A 25,308-nucleotide genomic window follows, 5' to 3' on the forward strand; every position below is an offset into this window, starting at 1 on the left:
TGTATGCCAAGTCTTTTATTTGGAAATGGAATGCATAAAACAATGACTTGAACAGGAAAGTCTTGCTCATCTTAAAGACTTAAAATGTTCTAATTTTATACGCTTTATGACTATTGTATGGAATATCATGAGGTCAGTGTCAAGAAATGCAAGACAGAAGACCAAGACACTCACAGTATGTAAAGGTGCAAGAGAAATTTTTCAACAGCTGTGTACAAAAAGGAGCAATGAAACATCAGAAATATCCAAATACAGTATTCTGGACCTTGAGAAGCTACTCTAGAGGAACCAATGACTTGGTTGTTTTGAAATGGCACAAAAAGGGAACGTGCTATATGCATTCTTTATATCAGGAAAACTTTTCACACACATTTAACTTAATGTGAAATATTAGTTTGCTTAACAGTAAAGAGCTCATTCCAAACAAATTCAAAACAGGTACAAGATACAGCAAATGCAGCCCCAGCTTTGCATAGACTTACTTAGGTGTGTTTAATGCTAAAGTCAGTAATCTGTAGTTACAATTAACAGCATAAAGAGACTTCAACATTAACGGGAGATAAATATTCAAGACTCCTTTCCATTGCCAGCAGTGTGTAAGGAGGACTTCAGTACGGCTGTAGTCTGTAGCAAAACACAACAGGCAGGCAAACTTCTTTATCTTTTTAGGACCCAAATTTATACGTTCAGATTTTGCAGTACCAGAACTGGATAAAATCCACTTCACTAAGGAGTTACAGACCACAGGAGCTGACCTGTATGAATATTTTCAATTCATGACAAATTGAGGTTAAACAGTCTTGCACAAACAGCATGCAATTTAATAAACTTAAGAATCATTATGGTTTATTTGTAAACTTACTGACCAAAGCAAAACTAGAACTGGAAACTAGAATTCTGCCTTTTGGATTTTAAAAATTGTGTTTTATTTGCTGCTGAAAGGAATGCACTCTGTATTTCCCTTACTGTTACTGAGAAACTTGCTTTTAAAAATATTTGAAGATTTTAAATTTAAAATTTTTAAACAATTTTTATAAGTGGTTTCTAGATATAGCTGTGGAGTTTTGATTTTGGTATAATAATTCAACCTAATAATTTTTTACAAATTTGAAAGAAACAGATCAAAATACCTCATTAAAGAATTTCATTCCCATGGAGTACAGATTTTAACTTGAAAGGTATGAACTGTTCTTTACCAGGCTATTTTTTTTCCTCTGTATCGTGTAGTTTGTTGAACCTGTACTTATGCAAAATAATTCTATTTGAATGATCTGTGTTTCATCTAAAAAAGAGGATGGGGCAGGGAGGGAAGAGGAAAAGACTGAGGAATTATTCCCTTTGAAACATGATAGAATTGGCCTAGTAGGTCACCATGGAACCACATGATGAAGAATTTAAGAAGTGTTAAGAGACTTTCCCAGCATGTAACAATGATTTGCATTACATGAATACCTGCTATGCAAGAAATCAGGTTTGTCAACAATGCAGAAGAATTTCTATAAACTCACATACATATTGAAAGAAATCATGTTAGTTTTTTCATACCTTCATTCACTTTAAGAAACTGAAACCCTCTGCCATATTGTAGACCAAGAACAGAATTTGAAGTTTAACAATGCCATCTACCTTATCCTATATTTCCAACAATATATTTTTTTAGCTAGGAATTCACAATTTCTACAATTTCCATTACTCCATTATCAAATGAGAATGATTTGTAAGTAGAATATAATCCAATATTATACCATTTATTTTTGACAGCCCACAGTTTGGCAATAATCCTTGATTCTGCTGTAACACAATGTCTTGTTTTTTCAGTTTTCATAGCCTAGTGGCACAGGCACCACAGTTTCAGTTCATGAGTTGTCTTAAAAACACAGATTTGGATCTTAATTACAATGGTGAGGATGCTTAGATTTTCACTGAAGAGAAGCTGAAATGCAGGAAGTTTATATAATGTCATCTGGCAGACTGTAGACCTTATGAGGACGAAGAGGATCTTGAAAGAGGAGGGTATCAAAACTAGATTTTGGCAATATAGAAGGTGTATTGTCCATGTAGTTCTGTCATAAGCTTTAAAAATACTCTTATTAAATAAGTTTTTCCCTTCCTTAAGACCAGGTAATACACAAAGCAAGGAAGCGTCCAGGGGTCAGAATCTTCTTCAGTTCTTAGTTATTCTCTATGAGCTTTTTTCTTTAATTTTTCTTCATAAGATTCTCCATACTCATTTACTCTGCTCTTATCCACAGGATAAAGCCTGGTAGAAAAAAACCAAATCTTTAGTTACATTACAACCTCTTATCAGAAGGAATTAAGTAGTTCTGTGATGCTTAATTTTAGAAGTTAATTTCTTTGTCATCATATTCTCTATTCCCATTTGTGGCAAAACCCAGCATCTTTAAAGATTTGTACAGACATATCAGCTTTTTCACAATATGACTCAACCAGCTGCCTCATAACAGAACCTCATAAGAGATGTATTAGCTCCCTTAAAGCTTGGCTGGAGTCTTTTCTCAAGCAATCCAGGACATCTCTCGAACTTGAAACCAGTGCCCAGCCCCTATCAGAAACTGCTGACCACTTAATTTCTACAAGAATAACAATAAACAAAAATGCTTATTCTGGGGAACAAAAATACACTTTCTGTAACTTCACTATGAACAGTATTTCACAAGTAGTGCATATAGCTTTCTTCCCTATCTGATTTTAGTTACTCAAAGAAGCTGAAACTCGACAGGTACTCAACTTACAAGAGAACCTGATAACTTGTTTTTGCAAACCAGGTAAAGAGAAAGGCAGAGCAGGGCAGTCCCCCATCACACAACACCCTTCACTACTGCCCTGAGAGCACCTTGGAGAACATGCCTCAGACACTGAGAATATGGAGATGTGGCCCTCAGCAAGGGTTAGAAGCCCAGAACTGCTAAGGTGAATATAAGCTTAGGAATTTCTCTCCTTTCCCCAGCTTCAGGTATTTATGCCTCACATTTGATTTGTGGGGGGTTTTTTTGTTTGTTTGTTTGTTTTTGTGGTTTTTATTTTTGCAGTTTTTGCTTGGTTTTTATTTTGTTTTTTTTTGGGGAATGGAAGGATTTGTGACTTCCAAATCTGGTGAAAAGAAGGATGTTGTGGGGAGCAAAAAGGGGTGACTGACAAACATCCTGAGCACTGTGAGAAGAGGAATTTTTTGACTACTCTGTATCATATCCAGGATTACTTCCCAGTTATGGGAAAATGGTTTTGCTCCTCTTATTTGTATTGAGATCTCCTTTACAGGGTACCCTGCTCACCATTCCCTTCACTAGGCAAATACATAACTAACATTATCCAGACCATACTACACTATACATTATTATAGTATAACACTTCTGCTGCAAGTCTATCCCAATCTATAGCTCTTCATAGCAACAAGACTGCAACCATCTATAGCATTGTAAAAACTGTAACAAATATTAAAGGAAGTCATACCATCTTTGGTAGAGATAGACCAGGAACACAACATCATCTCTAAAGCATGCCAGCCTATGAGATGTTGGCATAGTGATGATAAAAGCAAATATATCATCAATAAAGGTGTTGAATGCCTACAAATAAACAAAAAAGCATACTTCAGTTGGCTGTGAAGAAAGGAAGTCATCAGTCATACGAAGTTAAAAGTATTCTGTATTTTTCTGTGGGAACACAGACTTCCTCCATATTTGTAACAACACTTAAAGGTTATGCTGCAATACTAATTAATGCAAACTTTAAAATGCCTTCTTTTAATGAAGACATACTGTCTACTACAGACCAGAATTTACAAGTAAAAAGGAAGTAGGACTGTTTCAGGTAAGTGAGAGTATTGTCATGGGAGGGGAAAAACACAGACTCAATTTCAGAGAAAACTTCAAAAGGAACTGGAAAAACCCCCAGACTTTTGTTCATTCATTACTCAAATGACAAGATGTATAAAATGTCACTTCACTTTCGTTTTCTGTAGAAATTAGTGTAAAAATTTGTTAATTTATTGCTTTTAAGAAGATTAACTTAATAACCTTGGAAAGACTTTAAAATATTTTCAGTGCTTTCCTGGAAGTAACCATGTCTTGAATAAGGGATGGATAATTTTGCACACCATTTCCAATCAATGTACAACTAGGTGTACTATAGGCTTAATTTCTGCAGCAATAATGAAAAATAATTTAACCAAAGGGCAACTCCTCTGGATCTGGCTCTTGGCTACAGGGAGGCTGCAGAGATCAACTCTTACAGTGCACCAGTTCTAGTACTCATGCCACAATAAACTGTTTCAACTCACTAAAAACATCAGGAAACCCAGCAAAGAATATTCGCTGCTAGGTTAAGAAACTGAGGCAGTAACATGGCTCCTTTCAGTTTAGCAAGCTGTATGCTAATCCATACCATAAGAAGGATGCAAGCGATGTAAGCACAAAACTCATGCTACAAAATGAACCAACGTTTATATGATGGAAGAAAATGCCAGCAGAAAATGGGGGTGCTGGACAGGAGAGAGTTCTCTGTCCTGTTAGAGATTAGTTACAACAGGAGAGCTCTTTCTGTCAGGTCAAATCAAATCCATCAATCTGAAGGGAATGGCTGGCACTTCTCAAGCCTGTGCAAAGGTTTGTCATGGAACAAAAATAAAAACCTTGGCAAGTTGGAAAAGACAGCCTTTCCAAGTCAATACCCAGGTGAGTGATCCTACAACAACAATGAGAAGAAAAAGATAAATGCTCCATCCTTCAGGCACACAGGCAGTCTTCATAAGGCACTGCAAGTGAATGCACCAAGGCAGCCCATTCAATAGTGTTTAGACTGGATAATTTTCGTTTGAGATCACCTCACTTGAAGGTACTCTTTATAAACAATGAAACATAAAACCCAAAGAAACTGGAAAGACAGAGTTCAAATTAAGGAAAAATACAACAAAGCTCTCTAAAACAATGGTCACAGGTAAGCCCTCAAGACTCTTCTTTCCACTTCAAGTGAAGAAGAGAGCAAGCAACTTTACCCATTAAAAAAGTAAAATACTCCCTCCAAAGCTGTCTAAATTGAACATAATTGAAAACAAAACCAGACTTCTTTCTCCACACACACAAGACTTTTTTGTGGGTAGCCTATGGCATCTAAACAGGAACTATAAAAATGCTTTGTAAGAAAAGGCTGTTCAGCAAGGTTGTACTGATTTAAAGGTTATTTGCTTGAATAACCTCCCTCTGTTGTTTATTTAACTGCTGATATATCTGCTCAGTTATTTTCTTTGGTGAAGTAAAATTGTGAAATTATTTCACAAATATATCTTTTGCTTCCTCCTCTTAAGAAACATGCTGATTTGCCTAGTATATGCCTGAAATACTGTGTTTATTGTTATTTTTGTCTCTATTTCCACATCAAACACTGCTTAGTTGCTATTCTGCTACCAGCTACATTTCAATCTGTTTTCCTAGATGCATCCTGTTTCCTTAAAAGCAGAAAGTTGGACAACTGCTATAGGCTCATAGAAATGCCTTTGTAGACTCTTTAGATGTATATGTTTTATTTCTTTTGTCCCATATCTTCTGTTCAGAATTGGACACCATTTCTTGAGCAGTTTTTAACACTGTTCCTTTTAAAGTACAGATGTTCTGGACAATTGTAATATATCAGCACAAAGGAAAACTGAAAGCATTTATGAGTGGAAGCACAAGTAAAAAGGGTACATGGTGATAGCATCAGGGCCTTGATGATGCCAGCACATCCAGCCAGGGTTTCTCAGGACATAAAGATCAGGAAAACAAAGCACAGTACAAAAACCCTAATGACGAGGGTTGGTGGGAAATGATAGCCAGAACACTACCAGCTCTTTAGGGGTACAAGAATAAAACTAGCATAGAATTACTAATTGAGGGAGAACACAGGAGAGGTAGGACTCAACAGTGGGTGTCCCTTGCTATCCAGATCAGAACATATGATAGCCAACTGGGATACTTGGGTCTATCATCTTGGTGTTTGGTTACTATACAAACCACTTGGACACTCAAGTGGGTGCTTGTGGATATGCAGCTATCAAAGGGTTAGTGAGCCGATTCTGGTTTTAAATGAACTCACCTTCCCCTCCAAGGTCTGCTGTTGAGCTTGGCTGCAGCACTGCGCTGCCCCACCAGGGCAGCCTAGGCAGTGGGGACACCACAGTGCAGCCCCTCTCCCCCCATGGGACAACCCCCCTCACATTCTCCCAGAAGCTCACAACTACCACCCTGGCACAGAACAGTGTGTACATTACTTCAGCCTCTGGTAGCTCCTGGAACCTGCCAAAATAAGGTCTTTTAGCATTCCTAACTGTTTCTTGGGAACTATCCCTTGTCAGTGATACACTGACACCTTCTTAAAAGAACACCTTTTACTGAGACTGATAAATTTATCTGCAGGACCAACATCTGCACTCATGAAAGACAGCTGACAGTACAAAAAGCAGTATTATCATAAAAACTAGGATGCAAGTATTCTCATCATATGGAAGTCATTATGAAAAATGAAAATCAGTGTGTTTTTTTATTTTAAGGACAGTTGCAAACAAGTTTAGTTCTAAAAATAAAAAAGTACTGCCATCCTTAAGCTATTTATTAGGCTGTTTCTTACAGAAAATAATTTTCAAAATGACTGCGTGCAACTTCAAATTAGAGCTTTACTTACTTTGTATGTGAAAGCCTTCCATGGTAAGTGTGCAACAGATTTCATCTAGAAACAAAAATTATCAAATTGTAAAAAAGTCTGCAAGAAGAGACTAGAAATATAGATCTTCACCACTTTTCAATCTTACCTTGTAGTTTACAAATAGTTGGGGCAGCATAAACAGGAATCCAAAAGCATACACTCCTGAAGACAAAATATGGAGAACAAACAAATGCACAGATGTTAATCATATTACTGTACTTCCATAATTAGTAATTTTACTCATTTTTTTCTGAAGAATGAAGATGCATCTAATTCTTATGGGTTTATTCACTTTGGGTTGATTCTTCTCCCTTTTTCAATCACTGTGATAATTTAGTAATAAGTTACTGATCTATATTACACTGATCCAAATGATAGCAGTTAATATTCTACTTTTGAGTCTTGGCCTTCATCTGAAAAAATGTGTATAGAAAAGAGAACAGAAGGCACTCACCATTGACAAAACTGTTAATCAACCAGGAGTACCAGCTACAAACAAAGAGAGAACAGTTATATTTAATTGTAACACATCCTATACACCACTGTACACCACATGACAACTCCAAGAAATAGCTGTGCTATAAATTACTCCATGCAAGAACTAAATACCTCACATCTTCCTTCCTTGGAGGGGCTAGAGAGAAGGTACTTTAAGCAAACGATACTTATCAGTCCATACAAGAAGTTTTGACAGATTTATCACCTGTTTTTATACTTTTACACACCTTTTTAAGATTTCTGTGTTGATAATCAGAAAACTGATATGAGATATGGGCACTGTGTGTGTAATACTGTTCACTGAACCCTGCCTGTATTAAGGCCTGCAAAGATAACACTGTATCCTAAATATTAAAGAGCCACTTAATACGGCACAGTAAGGACTTATCAAATTTCAAACAAGTACCATTCAGTGCAAACCACAACAAAAGGTACTTAAAAAAAGGGAAATACAAGGAATCTAGATTTTTCCCTCCTTACATCTAATAACCTTCCCAGATGTTCAATGGAGCACAAACCTAACCAAATAATGGTAGGGCTACAGACAATGATAGAATCCCATACCTCTGCTTGCAATCCTGAGAACAGCTAATTACTGTCACACTCTGGTTACATAATTTAAAATTAAACTTGCACTGTTGTACTACTGACACATTAATAGCAACATTACAGTTGTAGCAGCATTTCTGTAATCCACAAGCATTTAAAGAATGAATCAGAAAACGCCTCCAAGATTAAAGGATAATCCACTGCTAAGATTATTTGTTCTGGCACATTTCCTTACTGATTTAACAATGGCAGGAATTCTATTATATGAATTGCTTTCGCTTCCTTAAGCTGCAGCTCATAAAATACCTGAAATATATTCTTTGGAAATACTAAATAAATTCAAGAATTTTATCAGAATTTTAAAATGCTGCATATTTTTTAGCTGCTTACTAAGACAAAACCTTTTAAAAAAAAATGCTTTTCTAATAGCCCAGAAATTGCCCCAGTTTCTAGTATGAGTGTTACAACCTCATGTATGCAGCAACAGCTTAAAATAACATTAAGGAAAAACTACTACTGCTTGTTTTCTCCCATCCCATCTGGGCCTAAGGACTGTTAAAAATGCCTACATGGCCGCACCATGCTTGTGTCTGCAGGATTTTCCTACAACAAAGTCTCATGGCTGCACACTTGCTTGCATCTCTCCAACACAAAATGAAACAGCTACTTTGAGTGAAAGGTGACAAAGGTCTCATTTGTTCATGAAATACTGAGTATCCAGCTCTTGCTGAAGTATTACTATGCTGCAGGAAGTTCATGGCTGTAAAGGAATAAAGAGCCCTTTCTAAAAAATGCTTTTGCTTGCTTGCCATCATAACTATCATATCTAGGAACAAAGAAGCTTCTTGTTCAAACCAAGTAATTTTGTGAAGGTTTTTGCTTCTTTTTGCTATTGGATAGGTTCAACCACTGAATTCCTTTCATCTCTCCTATCACCAACTGGCCCTCTGAACATCAATGACAGCTTTCCTCCTCCTCTTCTGACTGACGTGTATGCAAGGTACTGAATTCTATGCTACAGTAATTATCAGGTAACCTGTGAGATACAACAGCCTGTTGCCTAGAGGATGTTAAAAAAACATCTATATTCTTCAGCTTTAGATAGACAGGACAAGGAAGTTTCCAGTTCCTGCCTATGCATCAAGCTAACCACCGACTTCCATAACCATGCAGAAAAAATGGGGAATGTTTTAATTCCACATGAGATCATTTATAGAGTTACAGTACCTTTTGTATTTAACATTCAGCAAGGAGTAACCTGCACCTCCAATACACAGTGGATAGAGCAAATACGACAAGTATTTCATAGCCTAATGGAGAAGAAAAATTGTTAGTTCACATTCTATATGAACAGATTTTTCATGGCATTAAATAGCCATGAAAAGAAGACAGTCACATATTTTTTTCCTGATAATCTTTTCCTATTCCCACATGTATGCTATAATTTCTACAATGCTTCCACTTCTAGTGGTGGTGGTGAAAATTCCAAAGGCCAATTCAGACAAGCAATCACCTCAGAGCGTTGGCACCAAGAGACAGCACAAAGATCAGTCTCTAAAAGTAGCTTCCTACTTAACACCAATGTTGTCATCTATGCTCAACTCCTTTCAGAAATCAGGAACCATGTGAACTTTCCCTCACTAAAAATAACAGCTTTCAGTAAAAAAAAAAAATCAGCTTTTTTTCAGTAAAAATAATCAGCTTTCAAATTTTTGAGTGGTAATGCCTCTCAGACCAATGCTTCAACCAGATTCAACAACCAAAATATCTATTTCACTGTTTCTTTTCATAAATTATCAGAATGAATCTTCACTGTCTGATCATCTATACAATGATCCACTTGACAACTGTGAGGATGTGGAAAATACACTTGTAGAAAAAAAGAGCAAAACAAGTCAATCAACAGGTGACGTACACAGACTTTGTAGATCGGAATTCACAGGATTCTCTCTTACCTGGGCATCATATTCCTCGGTTTTCTTTTCAGAGTCATTGTATGCACCAAACTGCAACACACAGGAAAACCACAATCACATCAGAACACAGGGGAAAGCATTTGCTCTCCAACTCTCTACATTAAACAGGTAACAAAGCTTTTTAAAGCTTCTATATAGGAGAGTCATATATTTGTCCTTAGTATATTTAGCCTACTAAATATAGGGTAGGCAAAAAGATTAACCTTTAACCTCATATTTTTTACCAAACTTCCAGGTTTGAAACAGCAGAATTCACAACACAAAAGCAAAGTCAAGTAGCTAGAAATTTGTCAGATACAGGAAGCATTTATGAAAAGCCATAACCATGAAGAGGTCATGGATTATCATTGTTATGATTATCTCCGCATGTCCAGAAATTCTGCCTGCCTCAACACGGTTCCTTGACATAGGAACAAGCAGAGCCACCAGTCACTCCAGACACAGACTTTAAGCAGCACAAAACCTCAGCACTTCTTGTGAAGAAACACTAGATATTAGACAACTGATTCTTCCACCAGCAAGATAAATTTTCAGTGTAGACTACACTTTGCTGCTGCATGTTCTGCAATCCCAGCACTTCATTTTACCCAGAGAATCATCTAAGAGTGTACTGTCCCCAGAACATGCCACATCTTCTGTTAGTTTCACAATGGAGAAGTTACACCTACAGGTTCATGAAAAAGCCAGTTTCTTATTTCAAAACATTATGTCACTTAAGGGTGTCTTTCCAACACAGTGGCAGCAGCAGAGCCTCGCCTATAAAGATTTAGGAGAACTGACAGAGAAGTGCTGAAGTTTCTTGCAACATAAATACATACAAATAGCTGCTTCTAAAGAACTCAAAGAAAGAAACAGGTTTGCAAATGCTCATCCTGCTATTGGATTAAGCCATTCATAGAGAAATGTACACAGGAAACTTTTGTAATTCAAAAAAAAATCTTAATTTCCTAGAAGTCAAGTTGCACAGTAACCTGGAAACAGATGGATGACTCAAGAGTGTAATCATTAACAGGGCAATGTCTACTATACCTGAAATTTGGGCCTCAAACCTTGCCACTTGATTGTCATTTTCAAGGCCTTCTTCACCTTCCAGAGCTGTGATTAGCAAAAACAAAAAATGCACATAAAAGATTATTATACAAAGGAACATCTCATGAAGGACTCAGATAATTAGAATCAAGATTCCAGAATACCTATTTTAACCACCCATTGCATAAAGCAGCAGCAGCCTGATTGCAGCACACACTGCCTGTTTCTACACAAACCAAATGCCATGTCATCAAACAAGTACAATGTTGTGAGCCTGCACTATTAAGTCTCTTTATCAGATTATGCAATTTAAGTAATGTAGTCATTCCAGGATATCTGACTGGCAGTGCCTAAGTGGGGTTAGCACCAAGATGAACCCCAGGTAAGGCATTTGGAAAATTCCTGTAGTCACCTGCCAAGCAAGTTTTTATGTGCCTTCAATGAAGGTGGTTCAGAACTCCTAACAGTGATTAAGTTGGCACTTAAAAGGTCATTACATTTCAGAAGTGGACTACAAGCAAAAATCAGTGAATCTTCTGAATTATGTGGTTACTTACTGTACAGCTGAAACAGCCTGACCATAATGTAAACCTAAAGTTTCAGTTCACCTGAAAATTTACTAATGTACCTACACTGCTATACAGATGTGACAACTTAGGCAATGCAGGTCCCCAGGAGAGCTGAACTCCCTGAAGCTTTTTGTGGACAAAGATTAACTTATTTAACTTTAGATACACCAATATTCTCTTCTCACCCTATCATATATTCCAGACAAAAAAAAAAAGGCAAAAAAAAAAAGGGGGAATATTTACTTGACTTTAGATACACCAATATTCTCTCCTCACCCTACCATATATTCCAGACAAAAAAAAAGGCAAAAAAAAAAAGGGGGAATAGTGTAAAGACAATCTTTTACTGTTATCTTTGGTACAAATGAGAAAATAATTTCTTACAGAATCAGTGTCACTATCAGCACTGCATGAGAAACAGGAGTTAAGCCCAAGTTGGGAAAAACTTCCTCCTAGCAGACAAATTCCTCTGTACTGTCCGTATGACTGCTGTCACTTTGAGACAGCTGTGCTACCTGCAAGCCACTGACGAGATGCAGACTTGTGGAATCATGCACACAGGCAGCAGTCTCCTCCTTTTCCTCCTTCCCCAATCACCTCAGCCCTGGCACTGCCTGTGGACATACAGCCTGCTCTTTGACATGCTTCCAATGCAGGCTTATTGACATGGTTATACTTGCTTGGCCAGGAGTGAGGCCTACTGGGTGATGTGGTAAGTGGAGCTGCAGCATCGCTCTGTGTTTGGTTTCTGCAATATCAGCTGGACCATCCCAGAAAAAATGGATACTTCCAGTTTAGTTATTTGATCAAGGGACACCATCTCCTCTGTCACTGAAAGCCAAGGACATGCAAGCTACAGTAGAATTTTCCAGTAACTAGTTTAGCATTAGTTTTCTACTGTAAACTATGGATGTTGCTACAAATACTGGTATCTGGTGCTACAGCTTTAAGAACTCACCTCAATCACTGCACCAACGCCTGCTGGGATCAGTACCAATAAACTTGTTTGTTCATCCAAAAGGAAAAGAAATATTACCACAGTACTAAAGCACCTCCAAAGCACTAGACAGAAAACATGAAAATGGAAGGCTTATTAATATTTAAATGAACAGCTGAGATGACAGAAGAGTAATGGTCTATTTGGTGCAATTCTGTCTTACACAATTTAAATATGAATTTCTTCTGTGTACATCTTGATATATCTAGTAGTCCTAGAAACAGCCAGTGATCTCTGGGCAAATAGGGAACAAGAACATTTCATGCAATCCTTATCACAGGAGATGAAAGAAAATTGGAACATTTAATGAAGACTTCTGTACTGAAGCAATTCAGCAATATATGAGTACAATTGGGAACTACATTCATGATTCTTGTCTCCAGGAAGCCGAAAGACTGTGAGATAATATAATGTCCATATTTGAAATTCATTTATTGTTTGTAAATCTTTTTTGTAAAGAAAGTCAAATTCAAAAGACTTAAAGATTTATTGTTTGTAAATCTTTAAGTCTTTTGAATTTGACTTTCCCGAGTTTTGAAACTGGCAATTGACTCTTATTTCTGAAATTCCATGGACTGTTTTGACTTTTTACAAACTTTTTGGCATTCACATGCCAACAACAGTAAAACTGCTGTAAAAAAACAAATGCACACATAAAAATGATACATGGATTCTCCATGTGATAAAAATATGTTGTTCATCATAACATGGAATGCCTTTTATTTCCCCCTGGTATTGATATTCCTTACATGTTTTAATCCATCTGTAAATATGACAGAATTAGGGATAGTCTCAGAGGTCAAGCAACTCCAGGTTTACAATTTTGCTTCATAATCAAAATTGGAAAAAAAAGCTATTGGAAAAACTTTCATCTGTTTCTAGGAAGGCTTGGCAGGATGTCAGATCACCATGTTTCTCACATCTTTCCTACACACAGATCAAGTCAATCCTCCCATGCTCTCCCCCTCCCCCCACCCCAGGAGCCTCTACTGCTCCTGTTTACATCGAAGCCCACATCAAGCAAGAGCATTACAATACAGCACTTTCCACCCACAAATATTTTGGAACCTGTAGTTATCTACAAGGAACACAAGGGACTTGCACAACAGCATTACTCATGAAAGCACATTCTCTCCACCCACAGAACTTTTTTCTGGTCTTCATTCTTTTCTCAGAGCACTTCTCTGTTCCTTCAGCAAGGAAAAACATGGTAACTGACCCAACATTAATCCAATTCCCAATTCCATGACAGTCAAACCTCACTAGTGACAGAAGTGCTTAAACTCAAGTGAAACCTGAGCACAGCACTAACAAAGTTAGAAATCCTCTGTGTATAGCATTAGCCATCTCTTTGTACACAAACCATTTTGCTATCTCTGTAAACCTACAGTGTCACCTTAAGCAAGACTGAAAACTCACACCATAAAATAGACAGCACACAGACAACACTTTGCGTTCTAGTCCATACCTGCTTTTGTAGACATCCCAATCATGCTCCTCTTTTTCTTCCAAAAACTGATGTCATTTTTAAATGCAAGGAAATCAAAGAGAAGCTGCAAATAGGAAGAAACATACTCATTTGCTTGAAGCATACACTAATTAGAGACTGAAAATGTTAACAATGCATTCAACATGGTATTAAAAAGCCCCTGTTTTAGAAACTTCAGAAATGAAAATTAAGACTCACAAATAAAAGCTAAAAAGAAAAGTTTTTGTAGAAGCCCAGGCTCTAATAGCAATGCAAAATGACAGGATGAATTTCAAATATTACCATTACAATGCTGCAGAGATTAGTGTTCTGTAAAGCAAGTCAGAGACCCAATACAGGGTAACTCATCATAGAAGGTAAAGAATGAGGACCCTGAGGAACCACACACCTCGAGAGATCAGGGAAAAGCAGAGTAAATTAAACTAAAAATGCTCTGTATTGGATTGATAGTCAATTTACATTTGGATAATATGAAAATTTTAGAAAAAAAATTCCTACAATACAGGAAGTCAGGTTTCCTCTGTATTTTGTCACTAAGCTATCTAAACTTCCAGGACATTTTAGAATTCAATTTATTTGTAGGAAGCTTTTTTATTTTCCTCAGTATTTTCATTCAGTATAGTTTTGGTATTTCCTTTAAGCCTTCATTATCTAAAAAAAAATTGAACACAGATTCCAGAAATTCTTGGGTCAGTAGATTTTCATGAAATTTTCAGTTGCTTTTGTGGGGTTTGTTTGTCTATAGGATGGATATTTTTTTAATTATTTGGGAAAATGATACACAAAAGAAAAAAGTATCAGAAAAGCTTCTCCCAGTCTACAGATACTTTGCAACCTGATAAACAGAGTGGAAAAATGAAATCAATATGCCATGGAATTCTAAGGCTTTCCAAACAAGTTAACTGTGTGCAATGTAAGTATAAAGAAACATAACATTCCAGGCAAGTTCTTATCTCTCCCAGAGTATGGGAACTGTGTTAAGTATAACTGTAGATTACAGAAACGTTCCCAGTGTATAAAAAACGTTGTTTATTAAAATCAAGATTCAGATTAAGCCAGTGCTAAAAAAGGGACAAACAACAACAAAAAATAACCATGAGTGCTCCACACTTTACAGGAACGTTTCTGGAAACAATTTCAGAAAATATCAGCTGATCCAGGGATTAGAAGTCAGAGACTCAAACCCTAGTACAGGTGCCCCACCTATACCACTGCAGTGATAAACCTTGTGAGAATTCAACAAAATTTAAACTAATGTTTACAGGCATTTTAATTCTAGGGGCTTTGGTTCAACTACAATGTAAAAAAAGTGATAATGAAGGTAATGTTTTATATTTCAGTCAAGACTTCAGTCAAGACTTATTTTCTGTATAATTATCTCAAATTTCTGCCCTATTTAAGGTCTTCATATTAACTCTGTATTGGAAATACAGCTGACTTTTGTACCAGATAATTCTTCCACTGCTCTACTGAAATTACTGTTTTCAGGAATAATTCTTAACAAATGGAACACCTGAAAGTCAGACACACCTCTCCATTTTTTTTCCCCCATATTATGTACTTCCTAAAAACTAAAACCACTTACATGGAACGCTGCTACGAAGAATGTCAAAGCCAGAAAGTACAAGTTAGTATCAACAAAAATTCCTTTTACTTCATCTGCATCCTTTTCTGAAAACCCTATGAAAAAGAACAAGTCACTGTGCAAGAAGTACCTGATAGTTCATTGCTTTTATGCTCAAGTCCAGTATGAAAGGAATCTTATGTCACCTGCACAACTCTTGTTAAGGAATCATAAATCCAAAACATGATGGAAGTTGTATCGGTGAAATCCTTATCTACCTATATTTTGGCAAGTTATTTGGCTTGCCCAAACCCAAAACCCATCAGTTACAAATCTTTAACTTATGTAATTACAATGTGTTTTGTAACAAGCTTTTAACACATTGTGTAATTACAAGCTAAGCTGACCACCTGACAGACAAATGGGAAGACACATAAAATCATTTTGGCCTGAGCTGGAAGTAAAAAAAAAGGTTTTACAAATTGGCCTCTGAACTTTAATTTGATACACAGGAGTGAGCTTCACATCAAAAGCTGAAAAATAAGAAAAAGACTACACAGTAAAGGACAACAAAAGTCACTGAGAAACATGGCCATAGATGCAATGCTATGATTGAAGTACACAGTTCTCAGAAAATACACAATGCTGCGTTTATGGCAATAGTGCTTGAGTGCAGCACCAAGTTACTCGCCATCACAGCAAGTACTTGGCCATTCTCAAGTGATTTTGGAGTTTTGCTACTGATCTGACTGCTCCAGGAATTATTCCAAAAGGAAAATTTCAAACCTTATGTTCCACTATCTACATACATAGGGGGAACAAACAGCATCTTACACAGGCCTTTTTTCCAGGCAGAGGAGGTACTCTTGGGATGAGAGGTTTTGATATCTGTGTCTATCACACAACAACCAAGGCATGGAATATGAAAATTTCAATTCTGGGGAGGCTCACAAAAAATTATGGAGAGGTGATGGTGGATGTCCTATACAAACTCTGAGCAAGCAATTACTTGATTCTTTCAAGACAGTTATGTTTAGCAGACATATTTCTAGCTTTAACACACATTAGCCTGAGCTAAGGAGAAGCAGCTGGATTTTACTCAGTATGGCCTGCCTGTATTTCACTGCAGATATATGGCTACAGTGAGCAGCTGTGTATACATTATACAAAAGTATAAAGTATACGTAAAAACTATAAGTATAAAGTATATACATCAAAGCCTATGTACCACTGATCGAACTTTTCTGTTCCATGGATGACAGGGGAAACCCATGGTGAAAATGCCCTTCTTGATTATGTCCTCTAATGCTTTTACAGAGTACTATCCCAAATAAAATTAATTTTAAAAATGGTTAATCCGCCTCTGTATTCTTGTTCCCTGCCACATGTCAACATATGCTTTTATTTTTAACTTAAGGTGAAACAACACGAGATTTGTAGCATTAAATCTCTTCACCAGCTATCCAGAAAAAAAAATGCATCTATGTGCATAAAAGAAACAAATTAAGGGGTTAGTTGTGGTTTCTTAGCCTAAAGTCACTAAAGGTAAGCATACCAAATTGCTGGAGGGAGTACACAGCATCCTGCATGTGGATCCAAAATCGGAGTTTTCCAAGAGATATTTTGTCATACGACACTGTAAGAGGTAGCTCTGTTGTTGAACGATTTATAACCTGCATTTCAAAAAGACGTTTCATCTTTAATAGCAGAAAAATGGCAGCAATTATTTCCAGTCATATCTTTTTATATAAAGTGCTTGTATCACACTATAATTTAATCACACAATTTTATGAACATATGACACTGTAAGAGGTAGCTCTGCTGTTGAACGATTTATAACCTGCATTTCAAAAAGACGTTTCATCTTTAATAGCAGAAAAATGGCAGCAATTATTTCCAATCATATTTAATATGAAGTGCTTGTATCACACTATAATTTAATCACACAATTTTATGAACTCAGTTTATTTTTTAAAGGGAATAAGATCTTAGACTTCTATACCATGCTTGAAGTCTTTGTGTTTTTTCCAGAAATGTTAAATTAGCAGTTTGTTCTGTTTGAGTTCCTATAGTAACCTCACTGTTCCTGTATACAAATGCCTCTGAGATGGCAGCATAAAGTGGGAAACGTGTGCTTAAGATAACTCTTTTGACAGTTCTTCTCTGAATGTATATGCTAAGATTATCTAAACTAGAATATTATACAAAAACCCCAAAAACCCCAACCAACAAACAAATTGTATGCCAAAGACCACAGTCAGAAATTTACTTCATTGAGACTGATTTTGAGAGAAATTGAAAGGGTGGAGAAGCAAGATGATGCCATGCTCAGACTAATGAAAATACCACAGCTAAAGCTAAGTAAGATAACTTTGGGATTTGGGGTGTCACAAAAACTTTTTTCCTGCACCCCACAAAATAAATCTCTGCTAATCCTACTGTATCATCTATGTGTTACTTAAGCTGGAGAAAAAAAAAAAGTCTTAAAATGCTTCAGCTCCTTCTACATGACAGCTGCCCATGTCCACTTCTCAAACAGGTTTAAAACAAACCACAAAACCCCCGTTATCCTCTCAGATGTTAGAATACTCAGCAGCTACCTCAGAACAAGTTCATGCAGTCTGTTTTACATTTCCAAGGATAGCCCAGGACAACAGATTGGCAAGCACTCTTTGCAAGAGTTCAAGATCTGCTGCTCCAGGCTCCTAATTACTCCCAATCATAATTCCCATCTCAGACCTGCTACTCTACACAGCATCTGTTTCTACAGTAATTAGTTAGCTGACACCTAACTGAGGTGAACGGGCTTCTTCTGATTCTTGTGACACAGAACATGGTTTTAGGCTCCCCACCTATCACTCACATGTGAACTGAGGGCTATGCTCATTCTCCCATTCAGCCTTTCCTCCAGTGAGTACAAACAAATCTCAATTTCACCATGCTCCCAAGACCCTGTAAGCTTTTCAGACAGGGGCAGAACATGCAGGCACATGAGGGAGGGGAAGGGAAGCTGAGAAAGTTTTATGAATACAGCAGAGAGAAAAGCTTGAAAATCTAGAACAGTGTCAGGAATCTCTGAATTGAATGGAACAAAAAATCAAGTGTGATTACAATTGACTGTAGAGAACACTAGCAAGATTCCACAGTTTTTGGTATACCAAAAACCATATAAACATCTGCCACATTGCTTTTCCTTTTCAAAGGATTCCCGTAATTCAATTAGCCTAATTTCAATTTCCCAGTCTATCAAAGACAGCGTTAACATTTACGACAGAAAGGGAAAAGAAATTTTATCTGTGGAGGATGGACAAGAAACAAGAATTTTGCAAATGCCTGGGTAAGCAGCACGTGGCAAATGCACTCTCCACAGACAAAGAATTACTATGGAGGAATTAGGGGTAGTGTAGGGAGGAAATTGGATTGCAACAGAAGACGGAGATGGGAATTCTCCAACACCAAAAGCAAACTAAAATAGAGTAGAAGAATGAATTCTTTCTTAACAAACAACTTAAAGTGTATAAGTGGTGCTCCACAACCTCAATGTGAGTGTGATGGTCGCTAAGCCTTTAAAAGCTAGGAATGACCACATCCCTGCAATACAACCTACTCTTGCAGTAAGGCATCAGAGTATCATTACTTCTAGCACTCTACTTAATCAATACTACAGAACAGTGTGCAAACACTGCAAATAAGTTCAGTGGTATGAATTTTAAATTATCTCTTTATTAAATCCTGTGCAATCCCAAAACCACAGCATTTAAGCACGTCTAAGAACATGAGGAACACAATCTCTAGACTGCAGTATTCACCACAGAAGACCTACATCTTGATGAAAAAGAGAGTCAGTTGACAATCTCCACAGTCCAGCACAGGAAAAACACATCTTCAGCTCCATTATTTTAGGTCAGGCATAGAAAACAGATACTGTCCGTGCCCCTATTTACAGTCAAATATTAACCTGGCTCCACAAAGGCTGTACCACCTTTTCTCCTCATTCTTTCCTGCTTTTCACTTACCACTTAGTCTCTTACAGAATGTTTACTACAGGACCACTCTTTCTGCAGGGCTTGAGAGCAGTCTGGCTAGTCACTACTGAGACATCACATAAGCAAGTGCTGACAGGGAAGTTTGCAGGTTTTAGTGGAATAGTCTTTGCAGCACTTCCCAGGATCTTTAATGACTTTCTAGGGCAGTGAGTTACAATAATATTAACTGTGGCAGGCATGACAACTGCAGGAATGTCATTAGCAACATGAGAATGCTGAATTTATTTGTAAACAGGGTACATGACTTGACCAGTTAAAAGTCCACATGAATGTACTGAACGGGACTGGATGAGCTGTGATAAAACTTTTAAACAAAGGACAATGACCACTAATGCAGACATTACAAATACATATCTAAAAAAAATACTGGACAAAACAATCTGCTGTCAAGAGTTGTAACAAATGCTCAGGAGTTTATTTTGCTGTACAAATCTGGGGTGGAAGGTGCACAAATTTGGAAAGATTCTCCCAAACACTAAGTAACAAAACCCTTTCTCTGAGCTAAAGTAATGAACTGGAAAGACAATTTTCAAGTTCTATGGGAAGTTTACATCTACAAAGGCTTCCAACTAGAAGATGCATAATACAGATGTGCTCATTTAACAGTTTTGAGACATTCCCTGAGACTGTTGTTCCCAGTAAGTCAAATCAATTACCAATTCCAGTCAGTGCAACTGAAAAGAGCTGCAAGGCTTAACTAAGAGCTGCTGAGATCAACATCATGATTTAGACACCTGGGACTGTCATGTATCAAAGGAACAGGACTACCTATAGCAAAGGAACTGCTTGATTTCCTACAAGAGAAGTTGGACAAAAACTGAACACAGAAAATTCTTTTTTTTTTTTTCTTTTTCTACTGCTGGAGTGACTGAATGTTAAAGCAGGTTGCCCATAGAGGTTGTGGCCTCTCCATCCTTTGCTATAACCAAAACTCAACCGGAAAAGGTCTTGAAAAACTCACTCCACATTATCCTACTCTAAGAAGAGACATTGGACTAGCAATCTCCAGGAATCTCATCCAACGTCATCCTTCTGTAATTCCATTACTGAAGTTTCAAAGTCCTGATTTATTTGAGTGCACAAGATCACTGGATGTATTCTAACATCAAACTTTCAGGTGCTCAATTTAGTCTAACATAATAGCAGCACCAAGAAATTTAACCCCATTTGAATTTTGAGGAGACGAGAGAATAGCTACTGACTTATCCCAAGTGTACTTCCACTATGAGCTGTGGATATTGTCAATATGGCTAGAAGGTATGAGAATCTACTCTGGGATGCTAACACAACTTCTTCATATTAGGGAGTCAAGCTACTGAGGAGACTGGTCCTGCCACTGCCAGTGCTACAGTGATGCCCTCCATAACCACCCAAAAGGCAGAAGCAATGGAATCCAAACTTTGGTGAAATAGAAGACAGTGACTGACAGATACTGCTGCCAGAAAGAAGTCTCAAAACCCAGATGCAGCTTCTGCAATTACCACAGTAGGTCACATTAAATGAAATGGTCATTGAGTCCTTTTGTGCATTTTTACTTCTTCATTACAGCAAACAACCTATGAGAAAATCTTAATTAAAACAACATTGAAGAGTAATGTTAAAACTGTTAAATGTAATTGAAGGTATTCTATTACTCACCATCAAATCTTTCACTCTGTTGCTTAGCTGATCAATAAATAATATTGGTAGGTAATGCACTGTCTTCCCCAGCTGAACCCTAGGATGTTTAAACATGGATTTTATAACTGTAATGATCTAAAAAGAAAACTACTTTTATTCAAATTAGCATTCATTCATCACTTTCAAATCTACCCATGTAGAAATTTCCCACCATCTTTTCTTTTAACACACAGCAAGAAATTAGCCACTAGTCTAGAATAAATCTTTCATTGAAAGATACCAGTATTGAAAAATATTGTTTGTTTTCACTCTTCTGTAGAAAGACAGAATAAGCAAATAAAAATACAAATGAAATTGGTTAGGATGATAGTGAAGCTTTTGCATGACCAAGAGAAATTTAGAAGTCTGTGGAAGAGGAATATGCTGAAGTTTACTGCCATATATTTGTAACTTTTGTTCAAATATTCCCCTCCTACTGAGACCACGACACCCCTCTACCATCTCCCCCACTCATCAGTGCCTGGCAGGACATCAGTCTCGTGCTCTCGCCCACATGGGACCATGAAAGTGATGGCTGATGCACAAATGAGAAGGTCAGATATTACTGCAGGGATGTACAAGGAGCAGAAATCTTCTCTGCCATTTACAGAAGCTCTGATTTGGATTGCTATACCACCTCACCAACCTGCATGAATCAAATAAACACTTGTTAGCCTTCAAGCCCTCCATCAAATTGGTTCCTGTAAAGTTATTTAGTGAATTATGACCTACTTGCAGTTGGCTTTGTTAGCATCTTGGGAAAGTATTTAGCCCAATACCCTAACAGAGACAAATTCTTCAAGTCTTCACTAGAAAGGCAGTTATCTACACTGTGATGCTCTCGGTAAAAATCTATAGAGTAGCATCATGGAGATTTCTAAAGCCTGAAAGTTGAACTTTAGCTGTTGACAAAATCTATAGAGTAGCATCATGGAGACTTCTAAAGCCTGAAAGTTGAACTTTAGCTGTTGACAAAAGAGAAAAGTCTCTATGCATGCTAAGAGAAAGTGTATTAAACACACAATGTGCAACAGTAACACAGAAAAGTACTAAACCGAGGCTCAGAAATAGTGCTTGGTTATTTAAATGAAGTGATTTGATTTCTATGATTAAAGCTTCTATGAAGTGATTTGGTAACTATGATTAAAGCTACTGTTAGTGAAATTGCAGCAGGTTATTTCATATCAAAACTCTTTTCCTGTATAATGCCATAACTAAACAGCATTGATGCAAATCAACCAGAAAAAACTTCCTGATCTATCAACCCCAGTCCAACAACCCCTTCTTGTTATGGTTCTACCTATTCTGGCTGGCAAGCTGTCCCAGAACCCTGGGTAGCTGGTTCACCAACTACTTCTGGATTTAAGAGGGTACTTGTACAGAAAGGCATCAACATACAGCAGCACAAGCCTATACAGCATCACTGATATGCTTGATACTGGAAGCGATTGAAGCAAAGTGAGCACAAGCTACTGCCTGCACCTAGAGGCCTAAAAACCCAACCCTTTTGTTAGAATTTTCTCAAGGAAAATGACATAACATAGGAACACACACTGCCAAAGTAAAATAAAGTGAATTATAAAGGGAGAAAAAAGATATCCTAGGAGATCTGTTATACCACTTCAGCACTTCCAGTTTGTAAAAGTAACTTGCAGATGAAGGAAAACTGGAAAGGGTCAAGGGATGGCAATTGCTCTGAAGGTCAGAAAGACAACTGGAGAACAAATAGGTTTGAGGTCTGCTACAGCATTTTACCTGTGTCTTTGTAGTCCTGCTTTGCCTTACTATGGTAACTCCACACCAAAAAAGTATTGTAAACTCTGAGCACCCTGATACCAGGAACCAGGTATCTCCAATAAGGCTTTCTAGTACATGGTATCTTAGCAGCAATTCCTCACTGCCAAAATGCAAGCATTAAGAGCCTCTGCTCTTGTCTCTAGATGCCCATTTAAACATAAAATATTACAGAAGGTCAAGGAAGATTTTTGCAGAAATGTGACATAAGTTTATAAATAACATATCTGACAAAATTAAGTCATCAACTTACATTTTCATGTAACGGTGAACATCAGCAGGGAGCGATGATCAAGAAAATCACAAAGTTTTGCCATGCACTTTACATTAATATCTTCTCAGCATGCCAAGCACAGAACCCTAAACTGGAGCCCCAAACCATGAAGTCACTCCCCTTGTATTAGCCAAGAAATCATCCTACTTGCACCCTTGCATAATGCCTCCTCTATTCCTGTAGTCTTGCTCAGCTTATTCTGCTCTGAATACTTTCAATGGCTTAGCAGACACTGTCAGTAAAGCAATTCTTATAAGGTCTGTCAGAGATGAAGTTCAATATGGCCTAAACTCTAACCAACATGTTCTTTAGTCATAGAAATGAAGAGAGTGAAATAATCTTGGAGACTATGATAACAGAGTCAAGAATGGGGCAATTATCTTAAACAAACAAACAAAACAAAAGTGAGACAGCAAATCTGAAGAACAAAACAAGTAGTTCCAGTCATTTTTATTGGTCGGAGGCATATTCAGAGCGCAGTGTTCTACCAAAAAATTTCTCTAAGGGCACAGTCTTGGCACCAATATCCCTTCAGAAGATCCCCAAACCCTAGACTATTGGACAATAAGGTTTTCTTGTGTGATTGTTAACAAAGAAATAGTTATGGAAAAGCATGTTGCTAAAATACATGAAAGGAGAACGTGGTTTGACATCTAAGTCCTGTTCCAGGTCTGAAGCCACAGCAATTAAGAACAAAACAAAACATGTAGCCAGTGTCCTACCTATGTGATTAGAGGCAAGTCTCAAGCACTTCCAGGCACATTCGTCTTTAGATTTTCTCAATGGAAAGTAAATTTTACTATTGTGAGCCTTCTGCAAAACGTTTGCCTATATGGCTGAGAACAGCACGCTGGTCCAAGCTAACCGATAGTGAAATCTACCTCGGCTTCATGCATACTTCCATCCATGTAACTCCCAGCTAGCATATGCACTTCAGAATTCTGCAAAGAACTCTGATACCTTGGACACTACTGGTCCAGATCCTTACCTTTCAAATTTGGACTCAATATCAAAATCCTCCACATTCAAAACGAGATCTATGTTACTCTCAGCACCAATGCTTGACCGTGTGGTAGTGTACACGCTTAACTGAAATCAAAACACAGCACAGAGAAATTAAGAGAATGCAAATAAATTCATGCATCTCTACATTTAGAGTACAGGTCTGTCCTCCAGCTTCACTAACTCTCCCAGCTGCAGGAAGGTTTTACACAGAGGGAAAGAAAACAGCGTACTCAAAAAAAGTCTTTCAGCTCCTTTTGGGAGCAGCCACTAAATACATTTTAATGGAATGACCTGTTTTGGAAGGTGAAGGAAGTGGAGCCATTTCAGAGAACCAGAGATCCTGTCAGTAAAGGAAAGGTCTCTGTCAGGGCTGGGAAGGACCTCTGGAGATCACCTTGTCCAACATCCCTGCCAAGGCAGGGCGGCCTACAGCAGGTAACACAGGAACACATCTGGATGGGTTTGGAATGTCTGCAGACAGGGAGATTCCACCACCTCCTGGGACATCCTGTTCCAGTGCTCTGCAACCCTCAACATAATGAAGCTGTTTCTCACACTGAAGTGGGAGTTCCTGTTTTAGTTTATGGCCATTACTCCTCATCCTGTCGCCAGGCACCACTTAGAAGCCTGGCACCATCCCCCTGGCACCCATCCTCTGAGATATTTATATGAATTAATAAAGACTTCTCGGTCTTCTCTAGACTAAACAGGCCCAGCATTTCCTCCGCAACGCCGCTCTAACCAGTAGGTGTGTGACAGCAATCAACACAAACCACGAAGCGCTGCCAGTGCCCCAGCCAAGGGAGCTTTCCGCAGGGCCCGGCGGCGCCGAGAGGGCGGGAGCAGGGACACGGGGACAGGCGGGGTCGGAGGGCACGGGCAGGGGCAGAGGGCAGGGGCGGTGCCGAGAGGCCGGGCCGCGCCCGCCCCGCTCACCTGGAGCTTCGGCCTCCGAGCCAGGTAGGGCCAGACGCACCCGCCGGCCGCGCCGTCCGCCGCCGCCGGGCAGGGCCGCGTGTAGACGATGCCGTACATGACCCAGCAGGTGTGCGCCACGTACACGGCGAACACGCCCACCACCAGGCTGGTGAAGGAGCTGCGGCTCAGCATGGCGGCAGCGCCGATGGCGATGGCGGCGGCCGCCCCCGCCCGGCGCCGGCAGC

The 25,308-nt window shown here is 38.2% G+C and overlaps 1 protein-coding gene across 1 annotated transcript; it reads right to left on the reverse strand.

Moving 5' to 3' along the window:
* On the reverse strand, positions 1–25,308 carry CLPTM1L (CLPTM1 like). The gene is made up of 16 exons (XM_039711016.1): positions 25,082–25,308; positions 24,129–24,229; positions 23,120–23,155; positions 21,052–21,130; positions 16,923–17,040; positions 15,389–15,483; positions 13,783–13,867; positions 12,276–12,379; positions 10,749–10,814; positions 9,699–9,749; positions 8,971–9,053; positions 7,151–7,185; positions 6,803–6,858; positions 6,676–6,720; positions 3,472–3,587; positions 1–2,260 (listed from the first exon to the last, which is right to left on the reverse strand). The coding sequence occupies exons 1-16, from the start codon at positions 25,253–25,255 to the stop codon at positions 2,176–2,178; spliced, it is 1,329 nt and encodes a 442-aa protein (XP_039566950.1). The 5' UTR covers positions 25,256–25,308; the 3' UTR covers positions 1–2,175.

Source organism: Passer montanus, unplaced genomic scaffold, assembly GCF_014805655.1.
Source record: "Passer montanus isolate IOZ18808 unplaced genomic scaffold, ASM1480565v1 scaffold24, whole genome shotgun sequence".
Classification (NCBI taxonomy): Eukaryota; Metazoa; Chordata; class Aves; order Passeriformes; family Passeridae; genus Passer; species Passer montanus.